General features: G+C 38.8%; 1 protein-coding gene across 1 annotated transcript in view; it reads right to left on the bottom strand.

Annotated features, from left to right (window-relative positions):
• The window catches only part of CACNB4 (calcium channel, voltage-dependent, beta 4 subunit), a 43880-nt gene that overhangs the window by 10074 nt on the left and 10838 nt on the right, over nucleotides 1–22968 (bottom strand). Inside the window, exons 7-9 of the mRNA XM_008566368.1 lie at nucleotides 15943–16052; nucleotides 10977–11128; nucleotides 8753–8848 (exon numbers count right to left, since the gene is read on the bottom strand). Coding sequence (XP_008564590.1) covers nucleotides 8753–8848; nucleotides 10977–11128; nucleotides 15943–16052 — 358 coding nt within the window. The remainder of the gene's footprint in view (nucleotides 1–8752; nucleotides 8849–10976; nucleotides 11129–15942; nucleotides 16053–22968) is intronic.

The following is a 22968-nucleotide window of genomic DNA, read 5'->3' on the forward strand; positions in this document are numbered from 1 at the left end:
ACAGTGATTTCTGCTACCACAAGATCGTTTTGTGGAAAGGTTAAAAAAGAACAAGGTGTGTTTCATTGGGGAAGGTGAGGTTTCACACACGACGTTGCTAGTGTCCATGTTTCTGGCAGTAAGGACTTTGTTCAGTGTCAGGCCTATAATCAGCAAGTTGTTCTTCCACCCCAAAGGAGCAGAGTGGCCTCTCTGTTGCTGCAGTGTGGCTGGGAACATGGACAGATTATGTCCGACACACAGACTCTTTGGAGGGACAGTCAGAAAACCTTGGCAACCTTGCAAAGAGAAAAGCCACTCCACAGCTAAGTGTTAGTACACCCCAACTTTCAATAGCTGGATTGAAATACCTTCCCTCTCCCACCACCTCAACCACCAACCACCTGCTTTTATGAGCTCATTTTACCAAAATAAAAACCTCCCCATTAATGGATCAAATACAGATGCTTTTTGACTTACATTGGGGTTAGGTCCCAATAAACCCATCATAAGTTGAAAATATCCTAAGTCAAAAATGCATTTAATACACCTAACCTACCAAACATCATAGTTTAGTCTAGCCTACTTTAAATGTGCTCAGAACACTTACATTAGCCTACAGTTGGGCAAAATCATCTAACACAACACCTACACTGAATGTCTCATGTACTTTATTGAATACCGTACTGAAAGAGAAAAATAGAATGGTTGTATAGGTAACTCGAAATACAGTTCCTACTGAATGTGCACCATCTCACACCACCCTAAGGTCGAAAAGTCATCTAAGTGGAATCTTTTTAAGTCAGGAACCCTCTGTACAGGGTTACTGCCATCGGCACTGATACTGCTGGCTGGATTTAGGTTAATGACAACTGGATGACATGGAGTTGGTGATGTCTCCGCTGACTCATTCTCTTCAGTGCTTAGAACAAGGGCTCCTTGAAACAGAAGTCACCATGGAAACTACCTCTCTCCCAACATTTACTATTTAAATGTTTCATCACATCAATCTTTACTGAAAAATGTGACCTGAAATTGGGAAGTGGTTTGAAGGTCCTTCAAGCAGGACTAGGAGAAGAATAAGTTGACATCAGTCCAAACTGACCCGTGTTTGAGAAGACTCAGCCAGTTCAACTTATGTAGAAAACTGTCCCCCCAAGAACATTTATTAGTAGATTTCGGATTTTTTTTGCATATTTTATTCATTCATAAAATATCTACTCAGTACCTATTTTGTGTTAGGCACTGTGGGTATACCGTGACAATGAAAATAGACATTATCCTATGTGCTCAAGAAGTATTCAGTATGGAAGGAGAGACAGGATTAAAATCCATAAAATCCATTAAATTCCACGGTTAAGTGTTAGTACACCCCAACTTTCAATAGCTGGATTGAAATACCTTCCCTCCCACCACCTCAACCACCAACCACCTGCTTTTATGAGCTCATTTTACCAAAATAAAAACCTCCCCGAAATAAAGAGGAATAAAGAACAATAAAGAGGCTGAGCCAGTTAGCGTTTGGAGTTGCAGCTTAAAGTTATAGATGTAGGAGGCCCAAAGAGACCTGTGAAAATTGAATTTATGAGGAAGGGGAAATGATGAGTAAGGGAAAGAATTTTACGTGTAGAGAGAAGAGAATAAAACAGAAAAGAAGCAGAGACACAGTGGAAGAAGAGACCATATGGCCCACGAGAGACAGGAAAAACAGCTAGTTCCTCGAGCTTCAGACAACATCTACTCTTAAAATAAATCTCCCTTTTCCACTAAACTAACCCAAGGGAGTTTCTCGTCTCTTGCAATCAAAAGCCTCCCACCCCACTAATGTAATCTTTCAACAGTTACAAATATAGAATCTGAGAACTGTCCATAATGCTTTGACATAAACAGTGGCATTACAGTGCTGACTTGAGGGGGACAAGAACAGCTACACCCCTAAGAGCATCCATGCTCAGTACTTTAATCATACACTCCCGTTAACACAGGAAGAAGAGCGAGGAAACTGGGCAGCACTGGAACAAAGGACCACTCTCAGCCACTACAGGCTAGAGTTTTTCGCAAGTTCTAGATTGTATGTGATTTGGAGTCTGCTGTTTTTATCATTTTATTTATGTTAACTGTAAAATTCGATTCCATAGATCTCATTCTATAATGTGGGTTTGGTTAGTCTCAAAAAGTCATTTTCTTGCTTTCATAAAGTCCCAAGTTAAAGAACCCTCCAGGGACACCTGGACCAGACAGTCACAGCCAGGACTACAGAGCCCAGGGAGGGCAAAACCAGCTAAGCAGTGCCCACTGCATGATGTAACTTGAACCTGTCAATTTTATATCTACTGAGCTGTTCTACATGTTACATTGTCACTTTGTTGTAGATACAATTAAGCACACATTTAATTACAAGTAATTTTAATAAAGTACTTCTTTTTGCCAATGGATAGAATTTGTATATATCAGCACATGGCTGTTTGCTTAAGCCTTAATCATTTCTAAAAAACTATGCTTTTACACTACTAAAAAGACAGTTACATGATGGAAGATGATTCAAAACCACTTTTAAACTTTCAAAAGCACAGAGAAAAGCAAATTTCAGTTTCTCAATGAATACTGACATATGCGGCTCATTTTCAACTAGGAAGAATTTCACAGCCGGCATATCTGTGACAATTTTTCTTTTTAACTGTTTAGGAAATAACACAGCTTGAGCAGACCAGAGTGCTAGAAAGTCAGTATAAGGAGAATTTAAAAAAAAAAAAAAATTATGCAAGAAATTCAAAGAGAAGCAACCCAATCAATTATGCAAACCAGCTTTACTTATTTTTCATATTTAAAAGTCCAAGTCTAGTCAGCTCCTTACTATGCAATACATGAGTCCCCCAGCATGAGATACGAATGCAGAGAGCAATCTAATCAGCAAAAGTTCCAGGCAATGAACAGCTACCCACACAGTGATATCATGCCCTGGGTGACAGCCCCAAATAAGGGTAATGCTGAGCTGTTTTCAAAGTGTTGCCAAAGTGAACACCTCTGACATTCTATGGTGGGGCATTTTCTTCAGCTGAAGTGGGCAGACATAGCGTGGCTGCCAAAGTAAACAAGTAGTGAGCAGAGGAGTCAAAACAAACCATCAAAACGTCAGGCACGGTAGGCCCCTTTTCAGGATAAGCTCTTTCAGGAAAATTAAAAACTAAAGCACTGTAAATAACCAAGAATGAAAAACATGCCTCTAGCTCACCAGTGGTGCACAGAACTACAATGACAGGAAAGAAAGAAAGGGAAAGACAGACTAGAGCTGAATAATATGGATGTGAAGAAGATATGCAAAGTCTTTTTAAAAAATTATAAATATTTAACCATATATCTGGTTCTCCATTCACAGCATAAGATGTGACAATCTTTTCTAGGGAAGCCACCTGTATTAGGGTGACCAACATCCTGATTTGCTGGGGACTGAGTGTTTCTGTGGATACAGCATTATCAATGCTAAAACATGGAAAATTCCAAGCAAATTGGAATTGTTGGTTACCTTAATTTTTATAGAAGATACGCTGCTTTTCAGGTCCTACTCTGAAGAATGGAGCAATTTATTTCATTTAAATCCTTTTGGGAGGGAAGATACAGAGAGAAACTGCACAAGTTTTTCTTAACGACTGTGAAATACATACTTTCTAGCATAGAGAGGAGAATCTCATTAAAACTAATGTATATTGCCTAATATATTTATCTAGAAAGTTGCTATTGAATATCTTTAATACAAAGTTTATAAAACTTATAAAGTAACTGCAGTTTAGTTTTAACTTTTTTTAAAAAATTGGTTCATTACTGAATATTAGCTAGACGGGATTAAATATATGCAAACTCTCCCCTGGTATATCCATTGTTTTCCATCTATTTGACAAGTTTTTCTTAACGACTGTGAAATACATACTTTCTAGCATAGAGAGGAGAATCTCATTAAAACTAATGTATATTGCCTAATATAATTATCTAGAAAGTTGCTATTGAATAGCTTTAATAAAAAGTTTATAAAACTTAGAAAGTAACTGCAGTTTAGTTTTAACTTTTTTTTAAAAATTGGTTCATTACTGAATATTACCTAGACGGGATTAAATATATGCAAACTCTCCCCTGGTATATCCATTGTTTTCCATCTATTTGTTGGGCATAGATAAAACGTCATGCGGGGCATCTTTCCTATTTCTAAGTGGAAAAAAGAAATAATAGAGTAAGCATACTTTTATTTCTTTACTATTAAAATAAAGAGAACCTAAAACAGCCAGCATTATTTAAAAAATGATTGACAAATATTATTTACTAAAATAATATAGCTGAATGGCACAACATGTAATGCTAATTATAAAATAACCAACCAGGGCTGGCTGGTTAGCTCAGCTGGTTAGAGTGCAGTATTACAACACCAAGGTCAAGGGTTCAGATCCTCATACTGGCCAGCCTCCAAAAATAATAATAAAATAACCAATGTTTCTTTCATATTAAAATAGTATTCTTTATATTATTAAAGGTTTTGTGGCTCTGAGTACTTAACTCACTGGTGAATGAGTGACAGGAAACTAGACTGTAAGCGAAAGGGTTTTCTAAAGATCTAGGAGGGCTTATGAGGATAAAGGAAAGCCTACTAGTATTATGGGGCTCTAGAAGTTCATCTCACATAGTTTCCACTTTAATGAGCTAAACAGGAAAGACAATCAGAATTCTTGCCACTAATTGGTGGGGGTAACACGAAGGCAAAGAGTATAGTGACTTCGACCTCTTCTAGTACCTCTCTCCTAATGATTTGTGACATTCATTACGAACCCAAACACGTTTTCCTCCCCACACCCTCCACCTCTCTATGCTTATTCTTCAAAGATTATATATAACATTGGCCAGTGTTACTGTCTGCAGAAAAGTCACCCAGTGTTTTTTTAAAGTTCACATTAATCTGATGTATTGTTTGAAGTTGCTAGGTTTTGAGGTAGTTTATTGCACAGTAATAGGTAACAACAACCCTGTCCTGGCACAAGGGTGGCAACTTCAGTCTTCTGGCTAAATCAGGCCTGCCTCCTGCTTTTACAAAGTTTGAATGAAACAGCGATTCCCATTTGTTCACATGTTGTCTATGGCTGCTTCCCTCCTACAAAGGCAGAGTTGAGTAGTTTTGCAAAGGAGACCATATGGCCCACAAAGCCTAAAATATTTACTCTTTGGCCCTTTACTAAACAATCTTATTGATCCTGCTCCTGGAAAAAGCCTTACCCATAAAACCCATGATTCTCTCTCCAGAAGAACGTAAAATAAGTAGCCTGTTATTAACCATTTAAGTCTTGCTAGAATAGGAGACAGAGACCTTATGCTGACTTTGGCCAAAGTTATGACCTTCAGAAAGCCAGTTCACCTCTCTTGGTCTTAGTTCAGTCATTCGAAAATGAGGAGATTGAACTGAATCAATCTTTCCCTAGAAGCATTCCATGAAACACTGGACCCATAGGATGATCTGTGGAAAAACAGATCTATAACCCCATTTTAGGGAAGCACTATACACTATCTATCCTATTGGAGATAAAATGAAAATTAGCATATTCAGGGTTCTGCAGCAGAGAAACCAGACTACTTTTGTTGATGTAAATGTTTTCTCAAACATTTTTTGTTTCAGGAATCTTTTCCCATAACAGCAGTTGACATCACATGAAACCTTTATTGTAAAGAACACACTCCAGGAAATACTGTCTTGGGGGCTCTTTAAGATCCATTTTTGCTCCAATAGTCTCTGAGTCTAGGATTCATTCTTCTGATTACAGAGAGTTAACTTTTTTTCAGTGCTCTTTTAGACTTCTCTTTCCAAAAACTGCTGCCTTTAATTTTTTAGCAGTGTGAGACTCTGCTGCCAGTATAATTTGCTGACTTTTTAGATTGGAGATGCAGTAGCCAATTAAGCAAGCTGCAAATTCTTCCAAAGGAACCAAAATGACACAGTGATCCCCAGTCTTTGGATGACAATTATAATTGTTGTCTTGAAGTAAAGCTGGGACAAATGCAGACTCATTTTAAAACTACCACTGGTTTTTATAATCTAAAGATTTTTTCACATATGCACAAATAGAGCATATGATTCTTTCATAGCATTACAAATACTATTCATGTAATATCAAATGAACATGTTTACTAAAGTAAACAGTGTTTAGAAAATGTTGAGTACAAAGAAACCTTACTTATCCAGACTGCCTGCTTAAAATTCCAGGTTATCTGACCAAATATATAAAACAAGGAAGTATTTATCCTGCTGAGATAATAATAGGTAAGGCTGTCTTCCACATGCATGGGACTGTTTGAGATACTTGACCTGGGGAGATTCCTGACCTGGGGAGATTCCAAGTCCTAAGGGAACAGACTATTACTTTCATTTATGTATGCACGTATCTTTCCTTGTCTAGATATTTTGGATATAACAAGCTGTACTATATGCCCAACTACTTAACTCTTGACCTGGGGAGATTCCAAGTCCTAAGGGAACAGACTATCACTTTCATTTATGTATGCACATATCTTTCCTTGTCTAGATATTTTGGATATAACAAGCTGTACTATATGCCCAACTACTTAACAATCAACCTTCTTGGCAGCTAAAATACCTCAATTTTAGGACCCACGTATTTTCTCTAGTAATTATTATGAATAAATGTTAATAAACACATACTTATAAAAAGAAAAGGTATTTTCTCCAATAAATCTCCTGCGCTTCTAATTCTATTTAGGTGTTTGCTTACCAGAAGACCAAACTGACTTAACTATCCTTAGAAGATTGTTCTAAAAATTGGAAATAATAGCATAGTTCCTGGCTTTTGGCAGCTGGGCAATAAAGATTATCTTCCTTCAACTGTGAAATATGATAGGGCCAGGGGCTAGGTAATTCTTTCTTCTGTACATATTTGCTCAGTACTTTAATCACACACTCCACTGTGTGAGTGGACTTCATTAGTAGGCAATGTGAAATTAAACTTCTTAACATAGCACTCCAGGCTCCAAGCTATCCAAATTATCTGCACGGTAGGTAACCAGGTGTGTGTGTTTGTGTGTGTGTGTGTGTGCGTGCGTGTGTGCGTGCGTGCATGCGTGTGTGTGTGTGGCCGGGGGTGCGTGCGTGTGGGTGCGTGCGTGAGAGGTGAGCAAACTGGCTTTGGAGCCAGATATGTCTAGATCTCACCCTAATTTGCTATGTGACATTAGGGAAATCATTTAACCCCTCTGTTTTCAGTTGCCTCAACTATAAAGTGGGGATGATAATGCCTATCTTACTAGGCATCTGTGAGGATTAGAGACAGTATGTGTAAAGCATCTAGCACACAGTCTGGTCCACTTTAAGTATCTAATGAAAGGATGCATTATTATTCTTACCGCCTGTACATCTTTTCATTCATTCACTTATTCAACAAATATTTATTATGGACCTCCTTAAACAGGGAACAACAGTGAGGTACAACAGTGAACCAGAGAGGCACCGGTCCTTACAGAGTCTAACAGAACAGATATGGTGTAGTGCAAAGTGCATCTGGTAATTACAACAGAAACACCTAGACAGTGTTTCCCACGTGCCAGGCGCTGTTCTATGAGCTTTGTCACACATTCACTCACTGAATCCTCACATCTACCCCATGGTGTAGGTACCTCCTAAGATTATATAACTAGTTAGTGTGGATTTGAACCCAGGCATCCAGCTACAGAGTTTGTGCTTTTCACAGCTATGCTGTGTTGTCTTTCTAAACATTTGAAGTGGATTTTATGCTTCTACAGAACATAAACAATCCTTACACAAGTATATAAAAAAGTCTAGTAAATCAATTGAGTAAGAAAGACAGTTATTTCCCTTAGAGAAACATAAGGACAGAAATACGAAGGTACTTCAAAAAGTTCATGGAAAGATTCGTATTATCTTTCAATTCTTTTTTTCATGAACTTTTTGAAGTACGCTCATAGTAAGTCAACCCAGGGCCATGTGACAGCCCACCATTGCTTGCCTTCCAAGCCTACAGCTCTTTTCTGCCAATGGCCCTACAGGAAAAGTCACTATAATGCAATTTTCCACATCACACAACCCTGACCCTTTCATCTGCTACAACCACAGGGCTGTTCTAGTTCCAATCAATTCTTTTTTTTTTTTTTGTCTTTTGTCTTTTTTCCGTGTCCGGCAACAGATCGCAACCCTCAGTGTCACCCCCGCACCGGACCGGGGACTGGCAACGGGATCGCAAGCCTCGGCGCTGCTCCCGTGCCTCGCTCAGCCAGTGAGCGGGAGCCAGTCTGCATGTGGGATCCGAACCCTCGGACGGGAGCGCCGCCGCGCTTCCCAAGCAGCGCACTATCCAGTGCGCCACCGGGCCGGCCCTCAATTCTTGACACTCAACATTATAATCTTTTACACCTGCTGGCATAAAGTCAAATGTATGTTTTATTTTGTTCTTTTCTTTCTTTAAAAGTGTCCACATGACTGGCTGCTGGCTGCTAAGTGGTTTGCTGAGTGTTTGCAAGGTCATCAAGGTAGTAGCAAAGAGGGTAGACACCCAACACTAAGTTCATTTCTTATTCCAAGGCAGACACCATCCAGTTCTGGATGCCCAAGTACAAGCAACATGACAGCAGTAGATTGTTCCAAGAAATCCTTTAGATTATGACAACGTATCATCACCATCATTCCAGAATAAAAATGACAATGCTAATATGAAAAATAACCTCCCTCTTCTGACTAATCAAGAATGATGAAGACAAAAATAATTATACTTACTGGAGGGCATTGCGCAAGTTTATCGGCTGCCACCAGTTGAACGTTCAAGTGCTTACTTTGGGACTTTCCTCTAGATTTAATCAACCTCTGTAAAACCTGGTAGAAGAAATGAATGAGGTATTGTCAATAAGCTGAAAGAAAATAAAATAAATCAGGATCTTTTTTATAGTCTATTTAGCTCTGAATATTAGTAGAGAGGAAATACAATGTGAGAAATCATAAATATAAACTGGTAATGATATCATCCACTTACACTGGCTTTTAGTTATAATGGATTTGATCCTATTCTAGTTCCGTGTGAGGTCTTGGTGGGATCTTGATTTCCACCCTAGATTTTACCCAGAGATTTCAAAGAGAGCCCTGCAAAAGTGGAGGAACTGGTCTGTACCAGGTGATTTATGTTGAATAATACAGTGATATTATTCAGTTGAGTAATATTCATTATCTCCATGTCAGATAAATATCAGAGTCATATACAATTTGGTCTTTTTGTCACTGATAATTAATTAGACATTCCAGTTTAATTTTAAATTAATCAGACTACTTCTTGATTGGAAATCTAGGCAAAACATTTGCACTGGTACATTGCTACATACAAACCAGTGATAAACCTATATCTTTTGGCAACTGTCACAACTCCATTTGGCCATATACTCCTCTCTCTCTATTTTTTTTAGCTGAAACAGGGCCCTCCCCTCCAAAACAGTGCTAGTCTATAACATCCCAGCACCCAGGTCCATGAGAACCTCTGTTCCTGCACTTAAGGACACCATAGAGACTGGGGCAATGGGAAGGGCTGACATCTCCCCCACTACAGTGAAAGGTGCTTGAATCCTTGCAGCTCTGGGTCAGAGACCTCCAGGCAGTCAAGGCAATTTCAATCCATTCTACTGATTCCCAAAAAGACCTGGTTTGGTCAGGATTTGCAAGTTGACTACACGGAAACAATGCCTGGAGAGATGGAAGGCTGAGGACCTCAGAAGGTTTGCAGAAGAGCACAGCTTCTTTAGATGTTCTGTACCATGAGAGACTACCATTCTGGTTGGGAGTTGAGTTTGCATTTAGGCATTAAAATACAATCTAGGAGGCACTGAAAATAAACTGATTATTAAGATAATACCTCTCAAGGGCCAAGCCTGTGGCGCACTCGGGAGAGTGCAGCGCTGGGAGCACAGCAGCGCTCCCGCCGCGGGTTCGGATCCTATATAGGGATGACCGGTGCGCTCACAGCGCTCACTGGCTGAGCACGGTGCAGCCGGTCTCAAAAAAAGGACAAAAAAAAGAAAAAGATAATACCTCTCAAGAGTATCTATTTCATATTAAGTTTTTAAAACATCATCACTTTTTAAAAATGAAAGGATACCCAAATCAAAGGAGACCGATTTCAGGCTGGTTCACTTTTATTGTTATCTCCCCCAATGGCATAAAGATATATGGCAAATTTCCCATTATGTTTAATCACAGAATAACTATATTTCTCAAGAACCCAACCTAAGCACAAATGTCTGGGTCTGTATGTTTCCATTAGAGATGTTTACGTAGTGATATTTTACTTTATGTATGATAAATATAGCTACCTTTCTTGAGCTATATGCTCCCTCAACTGGGGAGAGAATATAGGTGATACGAGAATCAACATTATCCAAGAAATTTACCAAAATAGCACCTTTAGTCTATGAAAAGCCAGAGTCTAATTTTCCTCACCTTTCTTAACTTTTTGTTTTCTATTATATACTTGCATAACTGTCTGGTTTAGGAGCCACAATAGACAAGTAAGCTTCTTGAAGAAATGGACTATTCATGGGCCGGCCCTGTGGCGCACTGCTACAGTGCGCCGCTTGGGAGCATGGTGGCGCTCCCGCCGAGGGTTCGGATCCCACATACAGACCGGTTCCCGCTCACTGGCTGAGCGAGGTGCGGGCGCAGCACCGAGGTTTGCGATCCCGTTGCCGGTCCCGGTCCGGTGCGGGCGTGACACTGAGGACTGTGATCCGTTTGCCGGACACGAAAAAAGACAAAAAGGAAAAAAAAAAAAAGGAAATGGACTATTCTTTATTTACTATCTCAAAATTTCTAGAACCTATGCACTGTGGGAATTTTAAAATGTGCTGATTAACAGAGTCTCAACAAGACATTCTCCTTGCTCACTAACAAAAAAGCACAGAGCAAACCATATTTCAAAAGAATACAGTTCTAATCCTTAAGACCAAAATGAGCTAATTACCTTTGGAGATGAGACCTTCACATGAACAATAATTGGTGCTAAGGATGTCTTTATAAGTTGTGCTGGGTGATTGATGGTGTCTGCATCAAGAACAACCAGTTGCAAAGATCTTGCCAACTCAAAGATTCTTTCAATTTCACTTTGCACTTCCGCTAAAAGGAGAATAATAAATAATAGGTCCTGGTTATTCTTAATAATTAGTTCTTATATTAAAGAGAAATAGTACACTTTCAGATATGTCTGTCTACATTGCAAAACAAAGCATTTTGAATTTTCACAGTCCTGTTTAATTTAAGATCTTTTCTAAATATAGAGAAAGGTTGAGTTTTGCATAAAACCAGTTGGTAGAAAAAACTGAGATGACTCTCTTGATTTGCTTCTTACAATCAACCTAATATTTAGCTATTTATATAGCTATGGTGATTATTTTGTGTTGTTTTTGATTGTTGCTTTGTTTTAAAGAACTTTCATTTTAGCTGTAAAAGCTGAAACCACATTTAAGAAACAACTGAAATATATATGCAAACCAACACCACGTGGAAAGTAAATTACAGTGAAGTATTTCTATCAACAAGTTACATATTAATATTTTGTGTATATGTTTTTTAAGCCTCCCCCCACCACACAACTCACTTGTTTTGACTGATATGCCCATTTTTGCATCCCTGGTTAATTGTTCTGAGTCTACTCTTACAACTAGCATATTTACTGTCTGAATTTAAGTATTAGAGCCAGTGAACTTGTTCTAAGGCATCTTCAGTATCAAAAAAAAAAAAAAACAAAACCCAAAACTAAGACCAATTATATTAAAATGCTGCAATGCATCTAGATGCAAAACTGTTTGGTAGGCTGTAATGGTCAAGTGACCCGAATCTGTGCGTGAGTCTGATCAAATAAAAAATCTAGTTCTTTTTAAATGTCCGAAGCAATCCAGCTATTTCTTAACAGAAAACAGATTATCAAAACATAATAATGGCTTTCTCAAATACTTTTACAGAATACACACACACACACACACACACACACATATCATAAATCACCTGACTTACTGGATCATGCCCAAAGACTGAATTAGACTATTTAATTTTCGGAGAGATGATTTTGTTTTGTTTTTTACTTATTTTTATTTTTTGGCTATAGGCATCACCTAGCAATCTTGTAATTTGGTTCAAAGTACACAGAGAAGACAAAGCTACTTAACATAAACTATTTCAAAGATGGCCTAGGAAAAAGGTGCTGCTGCTCTAAATATCCTCATTGAAAAGGGTTTGTGCCAGAATCCCAAGATTTGCTTTGCTTATCCCGTAATAATTCAACTTCATGTCACCCACCAAAACAATTTCCCTTCCTTATCCAAAGGGATTGACAAGGTATGCAGACTCAGGAATACTCAAGACTATCATGTAACTCTATTTCCTTGGGCTTTGCGTAATAGCATAAAATTGTTATTTCCCATAGAATCACTGATGTTTAATGCATGCTCTGCATTAAAAAGTATGAATTTGAAGAATCAACATATCTACTACTTTTCATATTATCTAATACTAATGGCTTGAAAGATTTCATGTTGTTTTGAAAGGTGACTAGCTTTCAGAATATCAGTTTAAAGAATCTGGACAAGTAAGTAATTTATTTGCCAACTTCTTCTGATATTATATTCTACATTTGTTAGTAATAATAAATATATTTGTCCCTTTTTTCTTACATGTCAGAAACAATTTAAAAAGAAATTTTTCTTAAGAAGGAAGTTTGGAAAATAAAATCAATTTTTATTGTATTAAGTTTCAGCCTCAGGATGTTGGGGTATGTTCTCCATTTGCTGTTTCTATTAAACTGCCACCAGTTTAAGGGAGCTCCTGGCCAGGATTATACCAGAAGTAGTCTATGTTGTTTTAAGCTTCCAATACGAATACAATATTTTCTGAAGCAGTAAAAACAGTGATGCAAACTGGACTGCCCTGGTACAAAGAGATCTCAAAGGTACCTGAGTCTCTGCATAAATGATTCAGAAATACCTGGACCATATTTATTCTGCATCAGCAATGAGGTTACATGTGTTTCTGACAGGAGCAGAGTGCAGCACACCTATTGCTTAACCAACACAAAACTCTTAGGCAATGGGCAGTCTGGCAAAAGCAGAAAAGTGCTTGGGCGGAGCAAGCCAAGAACAAGCCAGAGGGCCACTCTTAATGGGGGTGGGGGGATATTTGGATAATATGTGTAGAGAATGCAATAAATAAGTTGTATGCGTGAGGAAGAGACAGGCATATTTATCTACATAGCTCATTTTCTTAAAGAAAAAAATCTAAACCAAACCAAACAATCTTGGTTACCCAGACCAATTCTCAGAGGGGTTTCAATGAAGGTTTCCTCATAATTCTATTCCAGGAAAATGGAGCTCTAGGCAGTCATAGACCCCGATGCTGGAGGACCTCAATGAACACTTCTACAACCCCACTGCAATTGATCTGGGCCCATGTCTCTCCAGGATGTCGGCCACCATGATGTTCCTTGTACCCAAATCTGTTCAGATTTCTCCCATGCTTCAATGGCTCCCTAGGGCCCAAAGCAACATTTTGAAAAGTGAGTACCCTGCAACAGTAATCTCATAAGATATCCTATGGGAAGAAGAGGGTTTTATGCAAGGGATATATTGCATACTACATAGCTTCTCTTGGAATTTCAAATGTGTGCTAATCTTCATATCTTAAAGGCCTGGCAGTGAAGAAATCTGCCAATGTTTAATTCACCATTTCCAAATGTATTTGACCACGGAAAACATTGTATGTAAGAATTACTACTATCTTGTAAAATTAACATTTCTTGCAATCTATTTTGGAGGTCACTTTTGCAAGGCACGCTAGCACCCTAACACATTGGCTTCAGTCTACTTTTTCTAAGCATATCCTTTTTCAATCTCCTTTTCTAAACATGCTATGCACAAATCCACTTGTTTCTCAAATGCACTTTTTTAATATATATGTCGATGTCTTTGTACATTCTTGTCTGCTTTGAAGAACCAGCTCAAATATAACTTCTGGAAAGTTTTCTCACATACCTCTTGCCCCCACCCTTCTCCTTTATAGCCCTAGCTCTTTGTTCATAATTCCATTAACACAGAGTGTTTTAACCATCCATCCCTTTTTTCTTTTTGTCCATGGGTTAGATACTGTGTCTTAGTTATGTCTATATTTCCTAAGTCTAGCATAATACACGGCACATACCAAGTATTCAATAAATACTTGATGAAGTAATCTACAAATGTGCACTAACAAGCGGTCATATGGATATAAGTAGCTAACACAGTGGTTATAATAGACTGTCATTAAATTAACTCCACAGGTTATGAGTATACAACTCTACAGGGTCAAGGTAAAAACCAGTGAAGATCTACTTTGTTTTTTCCTCAACATTTACAGTAATCCCACCCCACCCACTCCGCTGACTCTGACAACAGGCGACTGTATTGTAAGAAATGACTTCAGAGACTGCCCATGAAGCCCTTGGCAGATGCAGACAGCTGAAGGAGTCAGGCAACATAGCTTATGCTTTTATGTGTCTTTTAACCTCTCATCATACAGCAGAGGAAACAGGGCTTAAAAGTCAAAGGCATTACAAGAAGTAAGAAGGAGGGTTGAAGACAGCAGACCAGAGAACAGACTTTTATTTGAGAAATCTTCAGCCTAACTTAACATCTTGTCACCCATGATATTTGACTTTAGTCAGTTAGCTAATCTGATTCACTATCAACACTGCCATTGTCACCTCCTCAAGGTCAAGATACTGTGCCTTTAAGAAAGTGTCACTCTTCATGGAAGGCTGTAAACACAGGACTAAAGAAGGAATCACTACTCTCTGGGATCTTCCCCTCACAGGTGCCGATAACTCTTCCATTTGGTATGTTTAACATTCTTTCACAAAGCAACCACCCAACATTTATTGGCAATTACCATGTGCCAATCCCATGTCAGGAATACACAGATGATTCTTTGTATCTTCTTTCCAATTTATATAACCCTTGACTCAGGGTCAAGGCACAGCCTTCAGTGGATCCTTGATGGGATTTTACGTCATGCACTCTATCTCGGAAACCCTATTTTCTTTTTTAGTTTTCTATCATCTATAGTGCTCATTTCAGTAGCTTAAAAAAAATGCAGTGGCATGGAAGAACCCTATCTTTTCTAGTTAAAACAAGTTGCCTCCAGAATACGAATGCAAAAAAGAATCCTAGGAAGTTATGAGTAGACTATACCACTCCTGACAATCGTGGAGACTACGAACAGGCTTTCAAGATGAATATGTGCTTTTCCAGCAGCATGGACTCGCTTCTGTGGATGATGATTTCATCCTCCACAGCCCTGCCCACCTGTAGCTTGATGGAGCTAATCACTTATAGCTTTTTATTCTTCTCCATCATGGTAAATTTTGAGATGCTTTCTGACTGCTATCCCAACAAAGATATCTTTAAACTACCTGCATGTTATTAATGATGGTTGCCATTGCCACTTAAAGATGCGACTATTCTTCATACCACCAGCTAGCAGCAGAAGCAGCACTAAGAACATCATTATCTAGCTCTTCTTCTAAAGATCTGAGAAGGCTGAATATCTCATTTCCTCTCATGTCAGCTGTGACTCAGGTATGACAGACATTATAAGCCTCATTGAAAAGCTTAGGCAAAGTAGAGATGAGTGGTTTCACGTCGATAGGCAGTAACAGACCAGGAGAGGCTGCTGAGGATTCTTCCCACCAGACTACTAATTAGCTAATTGACCAGAGCTGAGAGGGAGTGGGCTCTGGCTGTTGCAGGACTGTGCTCCCTTCTGGTCCATGCTAGCCTTTTCTCCAGTTATTCAGGGATTCCCCATTCAGAAAGGGGAGCAGATTGAAAAAGACATTCACAAATGCACCATGTGTCATACCATGAAAACACAGCTTGGAGAAATACCACATTTGAACATCTTACCTAAGCTGGACCGTGTGTTTGAACGTTCAATTATTGCTCTCTTGCTGGGATTATTTAGGACAGACCTCTTGGCAAGAGAAATGTCAGCTGTCACTCTCGTTATTGATATCCTATGAAAGGAACACAGAACAGAACAAGCCGGTAAAAATGTTACGGGGCTCTCCAAGCGATTCATAACCACAGTACTTAATAGCCACTTTACATAACTACAGTGGAACCACAGTATAATAAAAATTGGCCACAAGTATTTTAAACAGACTTTGGCTAGTATTAAAATACAACTAGAGCAGAATGGAGGAAAGTTTTGGCTGTTTAACAAAAAGAAACTGTTCCAGTAAAAATGCCCTTTCTCCATTATGGCCTGCCTTGCTAAATTCCCTGTATAATGCACACCATACTAGGAGGGAATCAAAACATATGAATAAACCATGCTCTTTTGAGGAAGCAGCAATACAATTTCCCCACACCTTACAGTTGATTTGCTCTTGAACAAGACCTTCAGGAACTACAAATGCTCTGCCCCTGCATTTCAATTCTGTTGGTCAAAGGAGGAGACCCTCTACATTTTGATCATTAAAGACAATTGACCAGTTAGTGGCTAACTTGCATTCCTTATGGTCAATAGTTAATTCATGATACATGAAGTGTTTCTCCACAGGCCCAAAGGGATGCTGCATTTGCAATGTGAATAATACGGTTTCTTTTCTGCAGGCACAGGATTCTTCAGTGCACTTGCATATAATTTTGAATGCATATGATAGGTGGTCATAAGACACTATATTTGAGGGCACTGTGAGTATTGTGCCAGGATTTTCATAAGCTAGAAAGTATCCTGCAGTCATGCAAGAGAAGAATAAAGCAAAGACATTGCAAATGAATGGAAAGAGAGTTCTTATTTGCATATGATTTATCAAATGAGAACATCTGGAACTTACAATTTTAAAACTCTTTACTTTTTTTTAACTGGGATTGCTTGACTTCCAACTACTATCTATCTGTAGAATTCAAAGTTTGTCTCTCTAAGCCAGTTTCTGCCACCATTGGCCTTTCTTCATCCTTCACAGCTCCGCAGGGTTTTTAGAAAGGAGACAGGGAAGTAGCACCCCTTGCCTTTTATTCTCAGCTAGCGCACCATTCTCCCCCATTTTCAAATTCCTTTGAGGGTTGGGGCAGGGAAAAGGGAAGAGTCATTAACAATCATTGAATCATACATCACCTCACACCTGTTTTGGGACAACACTGTCAGGAGACTCTTTACTTAAATTAAGTGATCTGAAGTCTTGGGGAGAATTTAAAATAGTCCTTTTTACAGATAATTGGAAATCCCTTCCTTAAAGTACAGGCTGTGCAAAAGTTCTTGTGCCATTTTAAAGCAAAGCACTGCTTGCCTGTGTCACCATATTTATAAGCTGTAGATGGTCAGGAAGTTTTAAGTTCTTAAACTTTTTAGATTTTTTAGGCCCTAATAATTATTTGATGCATCTTCAAATTGTCAGAAATCAAGAGTTTTGCAGAAATAACTCAGGGACCATTGTGAGCACCGAAGGGAGGCCGAGTTGGTGAGTGAGGGCTTCAGCTTCACCATCTCAATACCAAGCAAACCCCTCTGCATTTCTGTTTTCTGCATTGGAACTTTATATATGATTTCATTGTAAAAAGTTGTTCAACTGCTAAAAGACATTGGAATACACTGGTGTATTCCTTCATTTTACCAAGAAGGAAACTGAGACACAGAGAGGAAGTTCTACATGGTTAGTTACAGGCTAAGAAGGTCTGAACCTGTCCCCTGAGCACCAGGACAGTGCTCAGTTACCTGATTCTATAATTCTCTTAGAGTTCAGTTTTCTACTCCAGCAACCCCAAATCTCCAGATATGAGCCAAATCATGAAGCAAAGTTACACAATCTTGGCCTTGCTCTGAGAGATGGTCAGGATTTAAATCGGGTTGAGATCAGGTAAACCCCACATGTGAGTCTCCATTACTCAGTTGGCCACTGCAGCTTTAAGGCATGAAATCTCATAGGCAGCTCCTTTTCTTTACAGTACAGGATTTGTGTGTTTATTTTTGTGTTTCTGGGTTTCCTGTTTAAGAATGGAGCTGCTGGATAGAAACATACAGTCATGTTCCAGAGCAATTCAAATATATGACTGGAGACAAGCGGATTGGTTTAGGCGCAGAATTCAACTTCCTAGAAAAATGATTTTTGGAGGCCCAAAGATTCTATTCTGCATAAGTAAAAATCAAATTTTTTATTTCTATATAAGTAAAGGACCCTTGGATCTTAAAATTTGATGGAATTATCAACAGATGCATATTCTCATTTTTTTTTGAATTATAAAAGCACTTTTACAAAGCCATTTTCAAACACAAGCAAAGTTTTTAGGACCCTTGGATCTTAAAATTTGATGGAATTATCAACAGATGCATATTCTCATTTTTTTTTTGAGTTATAAAAGCACTTTTACAAAGCCATTTTCAAACACAAGCAAAGTTTTCTAAAAAATACAGAAAACTGCTTCATATGTTCCAAAAATAGAGAAAAAGGTGTGAACAATAAAGGGTTCTTCTTCTTATTTTATATGCTAATAAAAGTATACATTATTTTGCTAATACGAGTTATTTGTCAATCCACATGCATGAAATAGAACTCAGGAGAAGACAGACACAGCCCTAGAAATCCTTCAATAGACAAAGCAGAAGTTTCTCTTTTCTATGCAAAGGTGTTTAATATTATCAAAATCAGACCCCAAAACCCATATTCTTTCTTTTATAAAAAGCTCCCCAGCAAAGTAATTATATTCACCAGTGAATGCTATTTAGCTTATATACTTTAAAAAAAAATTAAGGTAGTATCCTTTCTACTTTTCTTGCTATACTCATATCCTCAGAGTCTTTTATTACTCTCATGCAACTTGTTTAATCTACATCTCTAAAAAGTTCAGCTGGAAACCTTTCTGTGACAGTGACATAGTAGTTACTGGCCAGTGGGTAAAAGACTAATAGGAGTTCAGTTCTCCTGCAGACTGGGTGTAGCAGCAACTGTCCCTAAAAACAAGCAAAAATCATTCTCTAAATAAAATAAATCTGAACTCCAACCATTGCTTGTTTCTACTTGGAATTCATCAAAGCTGTTGCAATTCATCATGAGCTACGAGTATTAGACTTCTGTGATTTTCTATGGAAAGATACTATTTTCAACTATGATACATTCATTCAAAAATAATTAGTGTTTCCATATTGGTAACATTACATGTGTAAGATCCTTCTATATTTAATATGCAGCCCAGTCAGTATAACAATTTTTAAAAAACTCCTAGTATTCACAGGGAAAAGTGTTCCAAAGAACAGAACAGTGCACTGTTAGGAGAACGGGGATGAAAGGCACCATAAGATCTGAGTGTTTTCCTGGAACTTCCTCTTGGTGGTGGTCACATAGCCATGGAAAGTCATGCCATCTTTGGAGCCTAAGTATCCTCATCAATACAATGACGATAGTAGCTTTGCCATAACTATCTCATGGAATTGTCATTAGGGGCAAACAAGGTAATATATAAAAATGCTTTCTTAATTAATTATTCATAGTGTCCTATGTTGATAGGAACATATATAATACATAAGACAAAGAATTATTGGAGATTTGAAGACTTCAAGAAGACTATTTCCTTATATCCTAACCTCAGAAGTTTGTAGTCTACCATCAACTCTCTCATCCCGAAGTCTGTAACATTTACATACACTGCTAGGGTGGGAGAATCAGATCAGACATGTTGTAATCAAAACCTACTAATTTAGGGCCAAGCCCATGGCACACTCGGGAGAGTGTGGCGCTGGGAGCGCAGCAGCACTCCTGCCATGGGTTCGGATCCTATATAGGGATGGCCAGTGCGCTCACTGGCTGAGCGTGGTGCGGCCAGTCTCAAAAAGGACAAAAAAAAAAAAAACCTACTAATTTAAATATTTAAGTCTGACAAGGTGTTAAATTAATTATCTCTAGTATTTGAGTGTTCGCTAATGAGCCTGCATTAGAATAGAGACTAGCAGGAGTTTATAGGAGAGGGACATTACGAAGCAGAAGTCACCGTTGTTCTTTTTCCAGTTGTTGACTGCGATTACAAACTGTTTTCATTCTTACATGGTTTGGCTGCTTTGTGATGGCATCAATTGTTACCATTTCCTGTTATAAATAAGTAATATCTCTTTGAGTCTCCCTAAGTTGTATTATTAGCGTCTTTTCTTTCAAATTCTTTCTCAAACCTTTTTTTTCTTTACACGTTCCCTGGCTAATAGCTTCCTTTAGCTTAAGATCCTATCTGTGTAGGTTACATGGTGTTCACTTAAGATTTTTTGTTATGGACAAAAAGAAAAAGATTTTTTGTTATGATCATGTCAGTTACAAAGTGCCTGATAACTGCCATAGAGCTGATCTGATCCTTGTCAAAAAGTCTAAAGTAACTATTGGCACAGCTCGACAAACTGCGATTGGTTTGACTGCTTGCCGTTCAGCCTGTGAATGGTAGAGAGTCCATGAGCTAAACAAACCTCATCCAAAAGGATGATCCCCAAAGAATGTCTGGAGTGGGATGGTCTGTGCCCACTCATAGCTACTGTGTCCTTGCCAGGCTGCTGCCCTCAGAGCAGCTTGTTAGGCTCACTTGGTTTATGGTCTGTGCACAGGAATTATCACTACATGTGCATATCCACACATACAGAGGGCCCTCAGGAGCTAGTTAGCGTTGTGCTTTCCGTTCTTCTTACATGCGTGAGTACTACACTTAGGCCTCACAATAGCAACTATAGCAATAAAATTGTATAATAAGTAGCTCTAAACTGACTCAAATCATTTCTAAGGTATCAAAAAACAAAACAAACAAGAAAACCCAAGTTTATGATTCTGTAACAGTCAAGCTGTTGGACTTTAATCTAATTTGTTGAATTATTTTCTAACCAAGATCTGAAGCCTGTAAGCCAATGGATCCCTCCTTTACTCTTTCTGAAAAATAACAGGTCTTTCTCCTGACTACTTTATCTCACCTACTACATTCATAGCCAATGAAACACTGGGTGGATTTCCGTTAGAACATATTGTCCATGCTGCATCACTGTGCTAAAGCCTTTGATGTAGTTGTTTTTTGGCTGGTTACAATAAAAGACTATTTATTGTTTTCTCTCCTTTTATTAATTGGTAGAACATAATGCAGCAGATTGTCAAAGCTCAATTCATAAGGTTACTCCCCAAGCAGAAGACGGAAGTCAGTGTGAAGCTACCAACGAATTTCTTCTTTCTTATCAAAGTCTCTGCATACGTTCAACCAGTGAACTCATTCTTGTTTTTTCTGCTGTACTGGCCTCTTATTATTTGAATAACAATAACTCTCAGCCCCACCTTTAATAACTATCTTTCTCCAACCCTGCTGTTCATCAGATATCTCCAGGGCTACGTCTCCGTCTCCAGCTATTACTTTTGCTACTGCTGAGTTCTTCTCCCAGATCCTCTGCCATGTCATCAGGCCCCATCTACATTGGCATTGACATTTTAGTTCTATTTCTATTAAAACCACTGCAATAGTGTGTCTACAGTAATCAATACAGACAATTTTCCTTGATTCAAGACAAACCTCGGCTGCTACAATTAAATAAATGTCCTTTTTCCAGACCTCGGTATTGAGGAAGAACATCAGATTCTTCATTCTTGAAGGCAACAATTAAAGCACTCACTTTCTCTTGGCTAAATTATCAGAAATCCTTTCTTCTTTTCCAAAGTCCCTACCTTCCAAACCTTTGATAACACTGTTGTTTATAAGTATGTTATGTGGGGACCAAAACAATCTACCACAAACTTAGGCTGTATTATGGGATGGGATTTATTCAGACCAAGGGCTGTTATGCACTCAGAGAATGAGGCGCTGCTCAGAACTACCTTAGGGAAAGGCACTGTAAGTGAGGCTGAAGAAACTGCGCATGTGCAAGCAAAAAGGCAGGAGACAGGGCCAAGCATGTCAGGGAGAGCTTCATGAGGATAAGTGTTCTTCAATCCACGGACAGCTGCATGAGGATAAGTGTTAGGGCCCAGGACAAAGACCAATACTATTAAGTTAAAAAGTTCAGCTGGGGCCGGCCCGGTGGCGCACTTGGTAGAGTGAGGCGCTTGAGAGCGCGGTGGCGCTCCTGCTGAGGGTTCGGATCCCATATAGAGACCGGTCCGCTCACTGGTTGAGCGCGGTGCGGGCCCCTGATCCCGTTGCCGGTCACGGTACAGGTGCGACACTGAGGGTTGCGATCCCGTTACCGGTCACGAAAAAAGACAAAAAGGAAAAAAAAAAAAGTTCAGCTGATTCTTGCTGTTGCTTTTTTAGGAAGTTAATTCCCAATAGCCAGAAGTTTTCAAACAGAAGCAGGTTGTCTATCTGATTGTGGTTGCTGAAGAAGGGAGATGGGAATAAAATATCTTCTACATTTCCTTCCGACTCCAGTATTCTAGTATTCAGTGCTTTTCATTTACTTTCTTTGAAACTACTTCATGCTCTGCCTATCTTCTTTAAAATAAAAGAGGGGAAGAAGATAAACAACATGTCTTTCTTATTAAGCCCTTTTGTGTCTACTAGANTAAAATATCTTCTACATTTCCTTCCGACTCCAGTATTCTAGTATTCAGTGCTTTTCATTTACTTTCTTTGAAACTACTTCATGCTCTGCCTATCTTCTTTAAAATAAAAGAGGGGAAGAAGATAAACAACATGTCTTTCTTATTAAGCCCTTTTGTGTCTACTAGATGAATGTGGCAGACTGTTATTGTTCAACAAAATGTTTCCTCTTCTTCCTGGGTACGTAGGTAGACTGTATTTCCCATCCTCCTTTGCAATTAGGCATGGCCACAGGACCAGTGAAATGTGACAGATGATGTGTGCTACTTCTGGGCTCAGCAAGCTCCTTTCCCCAACCAGCTGACTGGAGAAATCACTCCTAGGATAAGTGTGCCAAATCACAGGTGGAACAAACTTCCTGCCCAATCCTCCCCTCCTGCTACT

This window comes from Galeopterus variegatus, unplaced genomic scaffold, assembly GCF_000696425.1.
Source record: "Galeopterus variegatus unplaced genomic scaffold, G_variegatus-3.0.2 Scaffold237, whole genome shotgun sequence".
Taxonomy (NCBI): Eukaryota; Metazoa; Chordata; class Mammalia; order Dermoptera; family Cynocephalidae; genus Galeopterus; species Galeopterus variegatus.